Source organism: Triturus cristatus, chromosome 9 (assembly GCF_964204655.1).
Source record: "Triturus cristatus chromosome 9, aTriCri1.1, whole genome shotgun sequence".
NCBI classification, from domain to species: Eukaryota; Metazoa; Chordata; class Amphibia; order Caudata; family Salamandridae; genus Triturus; species Triturus cristatus.
In genome coordinates this window covers 1145131771-1145147866 of record NC_140592.1, presented here as the reverse complement: position 1 = coordinate 1145147866, position 16096 = coordinate 1145131771, and the positions used below count along the sequence as shown (strand labels likewise).

Below are 16096 nucleotides of genomic sequence, written 5' to 3'. Positions count from 1 at the left end.
TATAGTAGCCCCATGGAGATGGCGGTCCTCGGGCGCATCAGAGCCCCCCACGCATCTTATTTGAATATAGCCCCAGGGAGGTGGTGCTCCCGGGGCTGTGGGGAGCTACATGCCCCCCATGCATTACACACATTTAACCCCGGGGAGGTGGCAATCCCTGGGGCTGCGTGGGGGGGGCTGGAGCCCCACTCATATTATAATTGAAAATAGCCCAGCGGAGGTGGAGGTCCCCAGGGCTGTGGGGCTGACACTTGACCCCCGCACTTCAAACAATTAGCCCCGGGGACTCAGTTCAACCTAGTCACAAGATGGCTGCCAACACTTCCTGGTTTGAAGTTTTAGCAGCCAGTCAGATCACAGTCACGAGATCGGGAGAGTTCGCGGATCCATCTCGGCCACAGTTGTATATCAGCGAAATCTTTAACTTTCCCAAAAACTACTGAACTAATTTACACCAGTTAACAAAGAGAGTGCTTTCTGGACCAATAGCTACCTTTTTGACAAATCTGATGTAATTCTGTTCCGAAGTTTGGGCTGTAGCCGTTTCTGAAGTTTCCTATGGAAATTGACATGGAGAAAAAGCTTTTTGGGACCCCCCTTTTTTCTCGGCCCCCACTTGACAAATCACTCTGAAATTTCCAAGACAGGAGCTGAAGCGACTGGCGTATTAGTTTGGAAACTTTCGCGAGGATTTGTCAAACGATGCCAAAGTTATTGGCAAATGAAAAAACGCTAGTTAGGACCTCGTTTCTATTCAAAAAGCGTTTTTTCTTTTCCCAATAATTTTGGCGCCAGTTGACGAATCTTCGGGAACATTTTCAAAACTAGTGGGGCACTCCGGTCAGCTTCTGTCTTAAAAGTTTCAGGGTGATTTGTCAAGCGGGGGCCGAGAAAAAAGGTGGGTCCTAAAACGCGTTTTCCCCATGTGAATTTCCATAGGAAACTTTAGACAAAGCTACAGACCGAACTCCTTAACGGAATTACACCATATTTGGTAAAAAGGTAGCCCTTGGTTCTGAAAGAGACTTTTTTTTTAAATGGTGTAAATCCATTGAGTAGTTCCTAAGAAATTAGAAAAACAAAAAGTTTCGATATCTATGGCCGCGGTGGGTTCGCGAACCCTCCCGGGCACGAGCTTCACTCTGATTGGCTGCCAACACTCCAAACCAGGAAGTGTTGGCAGCCATCTTGTGACTCAGTAGAACCGAGTCACAAGAAAACAGGGAAACAAAGTGTAAAATGAAGAAAAGGAGGCAGGGTAGGAACACCATGACCCCCTAGGCATGCTCAGGGGGTCCCACAAGGACCCCCAGGGCCCAAAAAAGCATTTTATTTTTTAAACGGCAGAATTTGCGCTGGTTGCGCGAATCCTGCAGAGAAAATAAAAATAAAACGAAGAGCGGGCTTCGCGCTTCGCGCTTCGCGCTTCGTTGTATTTAAGCCCCCGGGTGGGCCAGGTCCCGGGGGCATGAGTAAAGATGTTGCAGGGGCCCATGGGGCCCCCGCTGCCCCGGGGACCGCCACCTCCCCGGGGCTTCATTTATGAGTCGTGGGGGGGGCACGCAGCCCTGGGGACCACCACCTCCCCGGGGCTCTTAATTTAATTTAAAAAAATGTGTGGGGGGGGCTCAATCCCCCACACATGCCTGGGGGACCACCACCTCCCCTGGGCTTTTTAAAAAAAAATAAACAAATATGTGTGGAGGGTGCAAGCCTCCCACACGCCCTGGGGACCACCACCTCCCCGGGGCACTGTATATTTAAATTTGGGGGTCAGTTACGGACCCCCAAACCCCAAGGACCACCACCTCCCAGGGGCTTCAAACACAATGGCCCTGGGGACCGCCACCCCCCCAGGGCTGGCTCCTGCAGTGTCCCGAGGTGCCCACTGGAGGTAGTTGGCCCACAGGGACCCTCAGGATTCAAGGGGATTTAATCCCCCAACTTACAACATACCAGGGGCGAGTTTGCACAGTGGTGCACGGAGGGGGCGGGCCTGACATAAGAACACGTCCCATGGCGCATTGTAAATTGGGGAATTCTCCAGTATTGGGGTGTCTTTCATAGATTCACATGCTTGACTATTCCTCGTCGTCGAAGTGGGAGTCCCACGGTATATAACATAGCAATGTAGTAATAACATAAGCCAATATAGGCATAAAAGAAAGTAAAACCATAGAGTTTTTATGTATAGACAACTTGTCACTTCTATAACATATTACTGTCATTATGTTTTAGTCCAAATTCCAGCCAATCAGGTGTCCGCACCCTCTTAGAATGTTCTCCTCAGAGATTCAGGCCCTCAGATTTTCTACCGCACGTCGTGTGAAGGGAGTCTCCCTGAGCTAAGCTCAGTTTTCTTCTCATTTCTTCTCATAAAGTTAGCTTTATGATGTCTACTACCAAGAAATCCCTCTTCAGACCTTGTGGAAACTGTGGTAAACAGAGACTTCATTCTGAAGACCCTCATAAAAAATGCATCTATTGCTTATATCCTGAACATGAGGTAAAGGATTGTAAGATATGTAGAACCTTCTCTCAGAAGACTCTAAAGGACAGACAAAGGCGTCTCCTTCTGTGGCTACAGAAGTTGAAGACATCAGAGAACCCTCTCTCAGATGTGGAGAGTGTGTCATCAATAAAAACATCTTCATCCTTGAAAAGGACCAGTGACTATCAAAAGATTCTCTAAAACCTAAAGTGGTGAAGAAACATCATGTGGATAAGCCCACTATCCAACCTTCAACTTCAAAGGGGTGATTTCTTCCCCTCTGAGTCTTTCTGCACCTTTTATGCCCCCGAGATCTGATCCTCAGGCGTCAAAGACTCCATCTGCGCAGTTTTTACCTCAAAAACTGCCTATCTCGTCGACGAGCTCATCATTGCTTCCTCCGTCGACGAGAGCTGCTGTCGTCGCGTCTACGTCGACGACTTCAACTTCTGTGTCTATGAAGCCAGCTATGATCCTGTTGTCAGCATCTTCACCGTCTACGTTGGTATCTGTTAAGGTGGGACCTATTTCATCTGCAATGCCTTTGACTTTGTCGACGACGGCAAGCAAACATAGGAAAAAGCGTTAGCCGACGGTGGCTTCGTCGTCGACGGTGGCTTCGTCGTCGACGGTGGCTTTGTCGTCGACAGTGTCTCAACAACGACGTTTATTGTCGACGGTAACGGCTACTACTGCATCCATGGATCTAGTACCATTGAAGGCTTCAAGCTCTTTGCTTCAACTGCGACATTCCTCTTTGGATACCCTAATGCCAATTCAAGCTCCTTCTCAACCTCCAGCTGAATAATTTTCTTCTGACGATGAAGAATCTGAGGATGACAGATTTCGGGCTGCTCGCAGTCCCTCTGAACTTCTTATAAAATGTCAGGACTCTGATGATGATGACCTACAAGAGGAAGATTTTTCTACTTGTGACACATAACCTGCGCAAGAACTTCCTATGGCACAGATGCCTTTAAGTCTTATTTCCAACCTCCAGTTCATGTTGGATGATTACTACCGCTGTTTTCCACGTTCAGTACAGACTTCCCCAATGCCGGAAGTACCTCCACAACCTCTTCCTACTAGAGAATCAGTTGTCACACCTACGTCGGCGACCAGAATTCAACATCACTATGTTCTTCAAATCATAGAGGAGGACAATGACGACGAGATTGATGATGAAGGTGACAAGGAAGAAGGTGAGCTGGATGACGGATCCCTTCTTTCTGAATGGGACAACTATCAAATTCAAACACCGTCTCCCGCTGCTCCAGCTCCTCTGGATTCTCCACCAGTCGACATTGGTGGTTTTCATTTACACATGGAAAGGGCTGCAAAAAGATTCCACCTTCCTATGACCACCAGAGAGGAAGATTGTTTCCTGTATGATTTTAAAGATCAGCCTCAGAAACAAGTCCGTTCTATTCCCATTATCGATTTTATTTGGCAAGAAGGCCTCAAGCTCATGCAAAATCCTAATTCTATTCCAGCTGTTCTACTGAGGCTGGATAAGAAATACAAAGCCCCTGCAAATTCACCTGCTTGTCTCATTTCGCAACCAAAGCCTGATTCCATTATTACTCAGGCAGCACAGCGTCAATCCAGAAACCCATCATCTCCATTATCTGTACCGCCAGACCGAGAGGGTAGATGCCTTGATGGTATTGGCAAGAAGTTTTCCACTATGGCGGCAACTACAGTTTATGCGGCCAATTCTTTAGCTATCTTGGGCCGTTACGACCGCCAAATGTGGTCTGACATATCATCACTTGTAGATCTAATACCAGAGGTGTCTAAAGCAGAGGCATTAAAAATACTTCAAGAAGGAGAAAGAATTTCCTCGGAAATTATTGATTGTGCTATTGATGTGTCTTCCACTGGTTTCCGTCTTTTGGCTGGTGCAGCAGTCCTCCGGCGTCAGGGCTGGGTAAAGGGCGGGCGAACGAGCAGAGATCGTGAACACCTCTGTGGGAGACAAATTGAGAACCAGCTCTTCCACACAAGCAAACACACAGAAGGATCATAACCCACATGCTTGGTTGAACTCTTTATAGCCACAAGTATCCGACTCTGCCCAGGACCGCAACAATAGCTAGAACTATAGGAGCCAACCGGCTTAAGTTCTTTAAGTCAAAAAGTATCGGACAAATGATTACTGTCATGCCAAAATAGGCTTTTTTGATTGCTTTCAAAATTTCTTGCAGTTATTTTTGACATGTTATGAAGTCACTGTACAAATGTAAATATATGTCACTGTATTATGTATAAAATAAGTGTATGACCAATGAGTAGTGTTGATCCAGCCAAAAAATTGATAAGTCAAAGAAAAAACAATTTTTCAGATCGCAGTCATTAAACAGACTAGCTGATAAAATAAACGGTGTGATCAATGGTGTCAGAGGCACAATGTATGTTGTAAAAAGGGCTGGGTAAAGGCCACGCCCTTCCATCAAGAGGTACAGACAAAAATACTGGACATGCCTTACGACGGTGAATCATTGTTTGGCCAGCATATCGACGATGCCCTTCAAACAATTAAAAAGGACACCGACACTGCCTGTGCTCTCGGAACTCTACAGTTTAAAAAGCAGCCTTTTCGAGGCGCAAGAGGTTGTGGCTCGTCTTCTTCCTTTCGAGGAAACTCCAATCAATACAGACAAGGACAACACCGCTACTCCTCCCGGAATCAGCAATCGTATATAGACAACAGCATTCTTTGACCTACAGACAATACAGAGGTCCAAAAAACAATGACTTTCACCATTCACCGTCCCAGAGTCCTCCCGCTTTTTCAAGAGTTGGAGGTCGAATCTCTCACTTCCACTCCAAATGGTCACTAATTACTACCGATCAATGGGTTCTGGATATTGTGAGCAGGGAACACGCATTGGAATTTGTAAAGATTCCTCTCACTTCTCCACCAAAAGGTCCCCCTCCTGCTCACCTAAAGGAACTTTTTAAATCAACTACAAATTTTAGTAAGAAAGGGGCGCGATCAAAGTGGTGCCAAAACTACAGAAGGGCAGGGGATATTATTCAAGGTTCTTCCTCATACAGAAAAAGTCGGGAGAATGGCGCCCCATCTCGGACCTACGTGTCCTGAACAAATGCATCAAAAAACAAACTTTTCGCATGTTGTCCCTTCAAGAAGTACTTCCTTTTCTATCCCAAGGAGAGTATATGACAACTTTGGATCTTCAAGATGCTTATTTTCATCTTCCCATACTGCCGAGGCACAGAAAATTTCTCAGATTCAGAGTAGCCGGAAAAGACTTTCAATTTAAAGTTCTTCCATTCGGCCTTCCTTCCGCTCCCCGAGTGTTTACAAAAGTCCTTGCACCGGTGGAAGCTTACCTTCACCTATAAGGCTGCAAATCTTTCCATACTTAGACGACTGCCTGCTGAAGGCAAGGTCGTTCGAACAGGCATCCAAACAAACTCTTTTCTGCAGGTCCCTCTTCCAATCCCTGGGCCTCACATTCAACATGGACAAGTCTCAATTTCTCCCAGCTCAAAACAGACTGTTCTTGGGAGCCAGTCTAGACACCAAGCAAGCAAAAGCTTTTGTGTCGCACGAAAGACGTCTACGCCTTCGCAATCTAGCAACTTCCATCCGTCTAAAAGAGTCCATTTCTGTCCGACAGTTGAAATCTTTCCTAGGAATGTTGTCCTCCTGCATTCCTCTAGTCCCTCACTGCCGCCTTAAAATGAGACCTATCCAGGAGGAATTGGACAGACAATGGGCTCAACTTTTGGGATCTTTCAGCGATATCGTCAAAGTCACACCTCAACTAAAAAGAGCTCTTTTGTGGTGGACTCTCGAAGAAAATGTCTCTTCAGGACGTCCATTCCTGGTGGACACTCCAAATTTCACTCTCACGACAGACGCATCTCTCGAGGGTTGGGGCGCGCACTTGCAAGGACTAAATTTAAAAGGCAAGTGGAACTTTCAACAAAAGACATGGCACATCAACCTGCTGGAGTTACTGGCCATTTTTCTGGCTCTGAAAGCTTTTCGCAGCATCATACGAGGAGTCTCGGTGTTGATCTGAACGGACAACACAATGTGCATGCACTACATCAACAAACAGGAAGGCACAAGCTCCGTCTTGCTGTCCCTTCAGCCTCAACAAATTTGGGATTGGGTGATTCAACATCGTGCCTGTTCCGGGAGCATCGAACAATCTTGCGGATTCCCTAAGCAGATCATCCCTGACCAATCACGAGTGGGAATTACATCAACCCACTCTGAATCACAGTTTTCGGTTATGGGGTTCCCCGAATGTGGATCTGTTCACAACACATCTGAACCGCAAATGCCTGTTCTACGCAAGTTGGCTTCCCCAACCAAAGTTATGCGGGAATGCCTTTTTGATGAACTGGTCGAAAATATATGCCTACGCTTTTCCACCAATACCTCTAGTCCCCAAAGTTCTGCGAAAAATGAGGAAAGAACCCTGTTACATTATTCTAATAGCCCCCCGGTGGCCTCGACAAATCTGGTTCACGGAACTCCTGCTCCTGTCTCAGTGCGACCCGATCATTCTTCGCCCTCTTCCAAATCTTCTGACCATGGAACACGGCCAAATTTGTCATCCCCATCCAGCATCTCTATGTTTAGCGGCTTGGAACCTGAGCACTATGAATTTGTAAATTTGGACATTCCTTTAGACTGTAGAGAGGTCTTGACTAAGGCTAGAGCACCTTCAACTGTGAAAACATATAAACTCAAATGGAAAAGATTGTCTCTATGGTGCAATGAAGCTCAAGTACATCCTATCCATTCCAAGCCAGAACAACTCTTGCCTTTCTTTTTACACCTGGCAAAATCAGGCCTCTCGTACTCTACCCTTAAAGTTTTTCTAGCAGCAATCTCACGGTTACGTCAAGATGGCTCCAACTCGCTTTACTCGTCAAGAGTAATTCAACAATTTTTCAGGGGTCTTTTTCAAATGTTTCCTCCAATTTGTCGACCACCTCCACCTTGGCATTTGAACATTGTATTGGCACAGCTCATGAAACCCCCGTTTGAGCCAATCCATAAGGTCGATCTCAAATACGTCACTTGAAAGACTTCTCTACTCCTGGCTCTTACTTCCTGTCGCCGGGTCAGTGACTTATAGGCGTTTACTACTAAACTGCCTTTTCTTCAATTTACCAAAGACTCTGTCTTGCTCCGCACCAATCCGGCCTTTATCCCCAAGGTGCCATCGGATTTCCACCTCAATCAACCAGTTATTTTAAAAATATTTTTCCCAAATCCTCAAACTCCTGCAGAGAAGCTTTATTCTTTAGACGTCAAGAGATGTCTGAAATTTTACCTTAAAAAAACGGCTACTATTCGTAAAAATGACCAACGCTTTGTGGCCTACGGACGGATGCGAAAGGGCCATCCGGTCACCAAACAAACAATAGCACGCTGGATATCTACTGCAATTGCCTTTTGCCATCAACAAGCTGGAAAACCACTTACGGCAACTGTTCGAGAACATTCTACCAGGAAGGTTTCTTCTTTCACTGCGCTATTTGCAGGGGTGCCTCTTCAACACATCTGCAGAGCTGCAACATGGTCCAGCAGACACACCTTCACAAGACACTACTTTCTGGATGCTGCTGACAACACTGACACAGCTGTGGGACAGGCAGTCCTTCGTAATATTTTTAAATAAAGTGAGCCTCTGATGCTTCCCTCCTCCTGTATACAAGGTACTTTTGTTGTTTTTATATATCTATTTATATATATTTATATATATATATATGTGTTTATATTTATATACCTATAGTCTTTTCGAACTGGGTATTGTGGTTGCTTTGATTCTAATGTACCTTGTATTGTTCTGATATCACTGCTCACTACTCTTATTCAAGCATGTGAATCTATGAAAGACACCCCAATACTGGAGAAGAACAAAAGTTACTTACCTGTAAACTGTGGTTCTCCAGTATTGGTGTCTTTCAGAGTTTCACGTGCGACCCACCCTCCTCCCCTCAGATGCTCTTTTTTCTACTTGACTCTATATCACTCTTGTGCTACGAAAATCTGAGGGCCTGAGCCTCTGAGGAGAACATTCTAAGAGGGTGCGGACGCCTGATTGGCTGGAATTTGGACTAAAACATAATGACAGTAATATGTTATAGAAGTGACAAGTTGTCTATCCATAAAAACTCTATGGTTTTACTTTCTTTTATGCCTATATTGGCTTATGTTATTACTACATTGCTATGTTATGTACCGTGGGACTCCCACTTCGACGACGGAGAATATTCAAGCATGTGAATCTATGAAAGACAACAATACTGGAGAACCACAGTTTACAGGTAAGTAACTTTTGTTCTTAAGTGCCCTTCAATCCAGAGGGTCTCTGGGGGCCCACTATCCCACCAGATACCTCCAGTAAGCACCACTGAGCAACGTGGCAGAGAGGTGGTATGAGGCCAGGCCCCTTTTTACACTTCTCTGCAACGCAGCTCTGTGGGACTTACTGGAGGTACCTGGTGGACTAGTTGGCCCCCAGGGCCCATCAGGATTCAAGGGGACTTAATCCCCCAATTTACAATGCTCCAGGGGGGCGCGTTTGCACAGTGGTGCACAGAGGGGGTAGGGCCTTTCATAGGAAGTGTGCAAACGTGCCCCCTAATGCATTGTAAATTGGGGGATTAAGTCCCCTTCAATCCTGAGGGTCTCTGGGGGCCAACTAGCCCACCAGGTACCGCCTGTAAGTGCCACAGAGCTGCGTTGCAGAGATGTGGTCCGAGACCACACCCCTTTTTACACCACTCTGCAAACGCAGCTTCTGGTACACTATTGGTGGGGCGATGAGGTCCTCTTATGTCCTGAGGACCTCAGGATACAAGTGGACTTCATCCTCGGAGCATCAGGCACCAGAAGCCACATTTGCATGGTGGTGTAAAAAAGGGCGCGGCCTCGGACCACCTCTCTGCAATGCAGCTCTGTGGCGCTTACTGGAGGTACCTGATGGGCTAGTTGGCCCCCCGGGATCCTCAGGATTCAAGGGGACTAAATAGGGATGCTATAGTTAGAAATTAGCATTTAAAAAACCTTTCAAAGTCACTGAAAAAAACATAGGTTTCAGGCACGTTATAATTAGAAATGAGCATTTAAAAAACCTTAGAAATTCACTGAAAAAACCTTAGGTTTCAGGGACATTATAGTTAGTTAGACATTTCACTCGTACAAAACCAGAGAAATTCCGCCTTTATAGTTAGTACGGCTAACTGTAACCCGCGCCACCGCAATGCACTGCTGATGACGTCACATATTACATCACTCATGACATGGTCAGTGACATCACTGATGACATCACTCATGACATCTCAAATTACATCACTGATGACATCATCAATGTGATAATCTGATGCACCTCCTCATACCCTAATAAAACCTTTTATACACCCACTCTAAAACACAGATTACCAATATCGAAACCATAGACAGACCAATAGCAGTTAGTACATACCCGCTCAGTGATTCCTAGGTCTACACACACACATCCACTCATTCACCCATACAGTAACTCATACATGCAGTCACTCATCAATACAGCACTATCAATTGCACTCATACACCTATATATACACTCACACAACGCCACTCATCCATAGACTTACTCACACACCTACTCAGTCATGCAAACAATCAATCACACCCATTTACTCACCTATACAGTTATACACAGACCACCTCACTAATTTATACAAATACTAACACATACTCTCTTATATAATCACTGATACAAGCACACACTCATCCATACAGCCACCCTCACAATCACTCATCTCACGTATAGTCATTTATTTACTGTAACACTCACATATACTGCCTTTCACATATGTAGTTACTCACACATGTACCACTGAGACTTCCATTCACTCACCAATACACCCATACACAAACTCACCCACCCATACAGCCCTTTACAGATGCACTCTTGAATCCATACACCCAGTGAATCACCCATTCACACATCTATGCACAGTCACACACCCCCCACCCACACAAACTCTCATGCTCTCATACAGATACTCAGACAACCAATCAATAACCCGTATAGACACTCATGTAGCTATTCACAAACCCATGCAGCTACAGACAGACTGATACAGACATTCACACAGTTTAGTCACTAACCCATGCATTCAGTAAGATACTTTTAATCACTCACTTATAGAGTCAGTCACGCACCTACTAAATCATCCATTCAGACACTTATACACCCACTCATTCTTCAATACACCTTGGCCTATATATATTAAACATATTTAAACTTTACACAAACACACATTCACTGGATGATGTCATCAGTGATGTCATTTGCGATGTCATCAGTGATGTCATCAGTGATGTCACTAACCATGTCATGAGTGATGTAATATGTGACATCATCAGCAGTGCGTTGCGGGGGCGCGAGTTATAGTTATCTGAACTAACTATAACGGCGGAATTTCTCTGGTTTTGTACGAGTGAAATGTCCAACTAACTATTAGGCCTGGGCGGTAAATTCTGTTCTGCTCGCGGAATTTGCGGAATTTGGGTAATTTCGCGTTCCACGGAGAACGCAGAATTGCCAAAAATTCCGCGGCTTCACAGAATTTTTTGCTTGTTCGCGCTTTCAAAATGCATGTCTGTGAGATATTTCTCCCCGAGCACGCAAACAGCGTTTGCGAACAGGAAAAATGCATCATGAACGGGCGGAAAAAGCAATTTTGCGTGTTCGTGGAACTTTTGCGTGCTCGTGGGGATTTTTTAGCGTTTCAAGGAGCGTTGTGTAGCGCGACTACACAAATTCCGCCCACCCCTACAAACTATAATGTCCCTGAAACCTATGGTTTTTTCAGTGAATTTCTAAGGTTTTTTAAATGCTAATTTCTAGCTATAATGTGCCTGAAACCTATGTTTCAGGCGCGTACGGTAAAAATCATTTATAAAAAATAAATTATCCACACTTTCCCCACCCCGTGTGAAAAAAGTGCCCGAACGTCACCTTTTGTGCATGGCATATGATTTTAAGAAACATTTAATATCTTACCTTTCACAACGAAGCGCATAATATGTCCTCCATGTGCGTACGGTGCGCGAAGCGCATCGTGCGTACATGGCCCATCCAGCGTAACGTGGGCACGCGGTGCGCGTAGCGCACCGCGTGCCCACCGTGCGTGCACGGCACTAACTGCGTAAAGTGGGCGCGCGGTGCGCGAAGCGCCCGGCGTGCTCACTGTGCAAGCACGGTGCGCGAAGCGCACCGTGCGCGCACGGAACGAACTACGTTAAGTGGGCGCGCACGCCACGAACGGCGTAAAGTAACTTAGCATTTTAAAAAACGTACAAATTCACTGAAAAAACCATAGGTTTCACACACGTTATAGTTAGGAATTAGCATTTAAAAAACCTTGCAAATTCAGTGAAAAAACCATAGGTTTCACACATGCTATAGTTAGCTGGAGATTTTACTCATAAAAAACCAATGAAATTCCCCCGTTATAGTTAGTGCAGGCAACTATAACTCACGCGACCGCAATCCTCTGCTGATGACATATGTGTCTTTATGAAAAAAAAATATTTGTAATATATGTATAGCTAAAATTTAATGGAAGAAGACATGGGCAAATAAGTGTCTAAATACAGTATTAGCATCAGCAGAGGATTGCGGTCGCGTGAGTTATAGTTGCCTGCACTAACTATAACGGGGGAATTTCATTGGTTTTTTATGAGTAAAATCTCCAGCTAACTATAGCATGTGTGAAACCTATGGTTTTTTCACTGAATATATATATAGGTTTAGTTACATTTGCATAGGAATATATCATGTATATGTTTTTACCCACATCCGCTATTTGTGCTAATGTTATAAAGTATACAAATACAGTAACTGCTTGCTATTCTGATTCAAGCATGTGAATGTATGAAAGATCAAATACTCGAGAAGAAAATGAGTTACTTACCCATGACTGTAGTTCTCCTCCCCTGAGACGCTCCCCTTATAGCTTGGGATTCAATTCCCTCTTTTAAAATTGGAGGGATTCAGCCTCTTTTGGGAGTATTATAGAGGGTGCTATCGCCTGATTAGCTGAAGTTTGGGTCTCTTTTTAATAGGACATAGATAGGCTATTAAAGTGATTGTTCTTTGCCATTCTAAGCTGTGATAATGATAAATACAGCTTTGTTATGATGCCAGGGACTCCCACTTCGATAACAGGAATTATTCAAGCATGTGAATCTATGAAAGATACCAGTACTGGAGAGCTAGAGTTGCAGGTAAGTTACTAATTTTCATATAAAGAACTGACAACAATTTGATTGTCTCCTAAAAATAATAGGACATGTGTGTATTCCCAATGTTTATCCTATACATTAGAAAACCATTATTATTAGTTACTTACATATTTGTTTGTATGACTATAAAATTAAATGAAAAAATACCTTTCTTTGCAGACCCTGGAGTCAGAAGCCAACCGTCTGTCCGACAGGAATCCAGTAATGAACGACAAGCTGGGGACAAAGCAAAGAGAGATGGTGCAGAGTTGGCAAAAGCTCCAGCAGGAAGCCAAACAAAGGTGAGATGCTGACACAGGATGAGGAATATGAAGATCTTAACTTCAAGTATTTTATTGTACTGCAGCATTTATATAGGGCTTACTACCCCTAGGTGCGGCAGTGAAGCAGTTGCCTACATGGGCATCAAGTTAAGCTATGTGTAGGGTGTGGGGTTGGAAGGGTGTTGTCCTTGTTTTTGAATCTATGTGGGAAGTATTTCCCTGTTGTGATGACCACTGAAACCTGGTTATTGTCTTATGGGACGCGGTGCTTAGCAGTGTGTTGCATGAAGAAATGTGGGATGTAGGAATGCAGTATATGGTTTTTAGTAAGCTTGCATCTTTAATCAGCTCTGCAAGTCTGTTTGTGGTATTTCTTATGATCATCGTCCACTTAACTGGTTCCTGCACTGATTTGTCCAACCTGCCATTTTGTTTAAGGTTGTTTGTCATTGCTTGGTATGACTGGAGAAGGAAAAGGTGGGAGATCTGCTGGGATAGGCTTTGTTACTAGCATTCCATATCTCAATGCCAGGGTGAGATGCAAAGAAACAATAATAGTGTGTAACTAGTTGGAACCTGCAGTGGTGGACTAGATTGTAGCCCTCCGATTGGCCTGCAGTGTGTGACAGATCTCTTCAGCTATTACATGCCTGTTCTCTTTGTGATAAAGCAAAAGACACACAATTGATGGACGGAATGCAGAACAAATCAAAACATTCACCCCAGTCAAGAGATCTGGGTTAAATCCATCATTCTTTTGTTCACCATGCCACCCCAGTTTAGACCTGACTATATGCAAATCAGTCTTAACCCTGTGCCTCATGGGAACAATCCAGCCCGAACTGCCAAGCCAGGTCCTCTCTGGACCGGAAACAAGCATCCCAGGACCGGTTTCGGGGTTTCACCCCTCTTCAGCCAGGATAGCTTGATTCCAGTGGCACAGTTGAGCCCAGGACTCACGTCTGAGCATACCTGGCGCACTTAGGGCGAGAAAGCAAAAGACACACAATTGATGGACGGAATGCAGAACAAATCAAAACATTCACCCCCAGTCAAGAGATCTGGGTTAAATCCATCATTCTTTTGCTCACCATGCCACCCCAGTTTAGACCTGTCTATATGCAAATCAGTCTAAACCCTGTGCCTCATGGGAACAGTCCAACCCAAACTGCCAAGCCAGGTCCTCTCTGGACCGGAAACAAGCATCCTAGGACCGGTTTCGGGGTTTCGTCTCTCTCTTCAGCCAGAATAGCTTGATTCCAGTGGCACAGTGAGCCCAGGACTCACGTCTGAGCATACCTGGCGCACTTAGGGCGAGAAAGCAAAAGACACACAATTGATGGACGGAATGCAGAACAAATCAAAACATTCACCCCCAGTCAAGAGATCTGGGTTAAATCCATCATTCTTTTGCTCACCATGCCCCCCCAGTTTTGTCTGGCTTTATGCAAATCAGTCTTGGCAGTTCGGACCGGACTGTTCCCATGAGGCACAGGGTCAAGACTGATTTGCATATGGCTGGGTTCAAACTGGAATGGCATGGTGAGCAAAAAAAACAATGGATTTAGGCCCAGATCTCTGTACTGGGGTGAATGTATGACATTGTTCTGCATTCTGTCCATCAACTGTTGTTTTTGCATTTGTCACCCCGAGTGGGACGGGTATGCTCAGATGTGAGTCCCGTGCTCTCCATGCCACTGGAATCAAGCTGTCCTGGCTGTAGAGGGGTGAAACCCCGAAACCGGTCCTAGGATGCTTGGTTCCATTCCAGGGAGGACCTCGCTTGGCAGTTCAGACTGGACTGTTCCCATGAGGCACCGGGTCAAGACTGATTTGCATATGGCTGGGTTAAAACTGGAATGGCATGGTGAGCAAAAAAAATATGGATTTAGGCCCAGATCTCTGTACTGGGGTGAATGTATGACACTGTTCTGCATTCTGTCCATCGACTGTTGTTTTTGCATTTGTCACCCCGAGTGAGACGGGTAGGCTCAGACGTGAGTCCCGTGCTCTCCATGCCACTGGAATCAAGCTGTCCTGGCTGAAGAGGGATGAAACCCCGAAACCGGTCCTTGGATACTTGGTTCCAGTCCAGGGAGATTCTGGTTTGGCAGTTTGGACTGGACTGTTCCCATGAGGCACAGGGTCATGACTGATTTGCATATGGCTGGGTTCAAACTGGAATGGCATGGTGAGCAAAAAAACTATGGATTTAGGCCCAGATCTCTGTACTGGGGTGAATATATGACATTGTTCTGCATTCTGTCCATCAACTGTTGTTTTTGCATTGTTCTCATTGTGATGGCTGGTTCATAGGCTGATACAGCGTGAATGATGGCTGGGACCCATAACAGATATGTCTTATGTGAGATGATCATCTCCTGTGTATGTTTTCTCTTTGGCCTGCTTTGAACGTTCCCTCAGTTAAATGTTGGAAGTTTACAGGATATAAGATTTTGCTTCGCCAAGACAAATTAAATGTTATAGGGGTGAGCAGTACACCAACCACAGAAACTGTGCCGCCACTACATTTTTCCATTCCAGTCACCCTTTCTGGTGTTGTTTCGCAACCTTTCTGAATTCATTAAGGTGCATTTTAGGGGAGCTGTCAAAACAAAGTAGACAGATTATCTCTCGGAGTTGTAAAGAAATCTATGCCTTCCGTGGCAGTTTTAAAATAAATCTTGTCCCTACTTCTGCCAATCTACCATTAACCTAGCTCTCCAGTTATCATCTGAGGACTGAGGAATGAAGAATACATATTAGGATACATCCAACCAAATTTGTGTATCAACCCCAACTCGGCCAATAATGATTTTAATACCTGGATCGAAAGCTCGCTAGAGGTTGTCCTTCCTAAAAAAAGTCACCCACAAAATTGGTACACCCCGAAGTTACGGGAATTAAAACGAATTTGTAAAAGGCTGGAGTGAAAGTGGAGAAAGGATTACACAGAATGCAATAAATTAAAGTACACGGAGGCAATTAAAACCTATCAAACCGAAATTAAAGCTGCACAAGCATCATTCTATGAGGAAAAAATCAACT

General features: G+C 44.9%; 1 protein-coding gene across 1 annotated transcript in view; it reads left to right on the top strand.

The window, feature by feature from the left end:
* Nucleotides 1-16096, top strand: part of SPTBN5 (spectrin beta, non-erythrocytic 5) — a 1776766-nt gene that overhangs the window by 1229073 nt on the left and 531597 nt on the right. The window contains exon 45 of the mRNA XM_085627084.1: nt 12945-13066. Coding sequence (XP_085483210.1) covers nt 12945-13066 — 122 coding nt within the window. The remainder of the gene's footprint in view (nt 1-12944; nt 13067-16096) is intronic.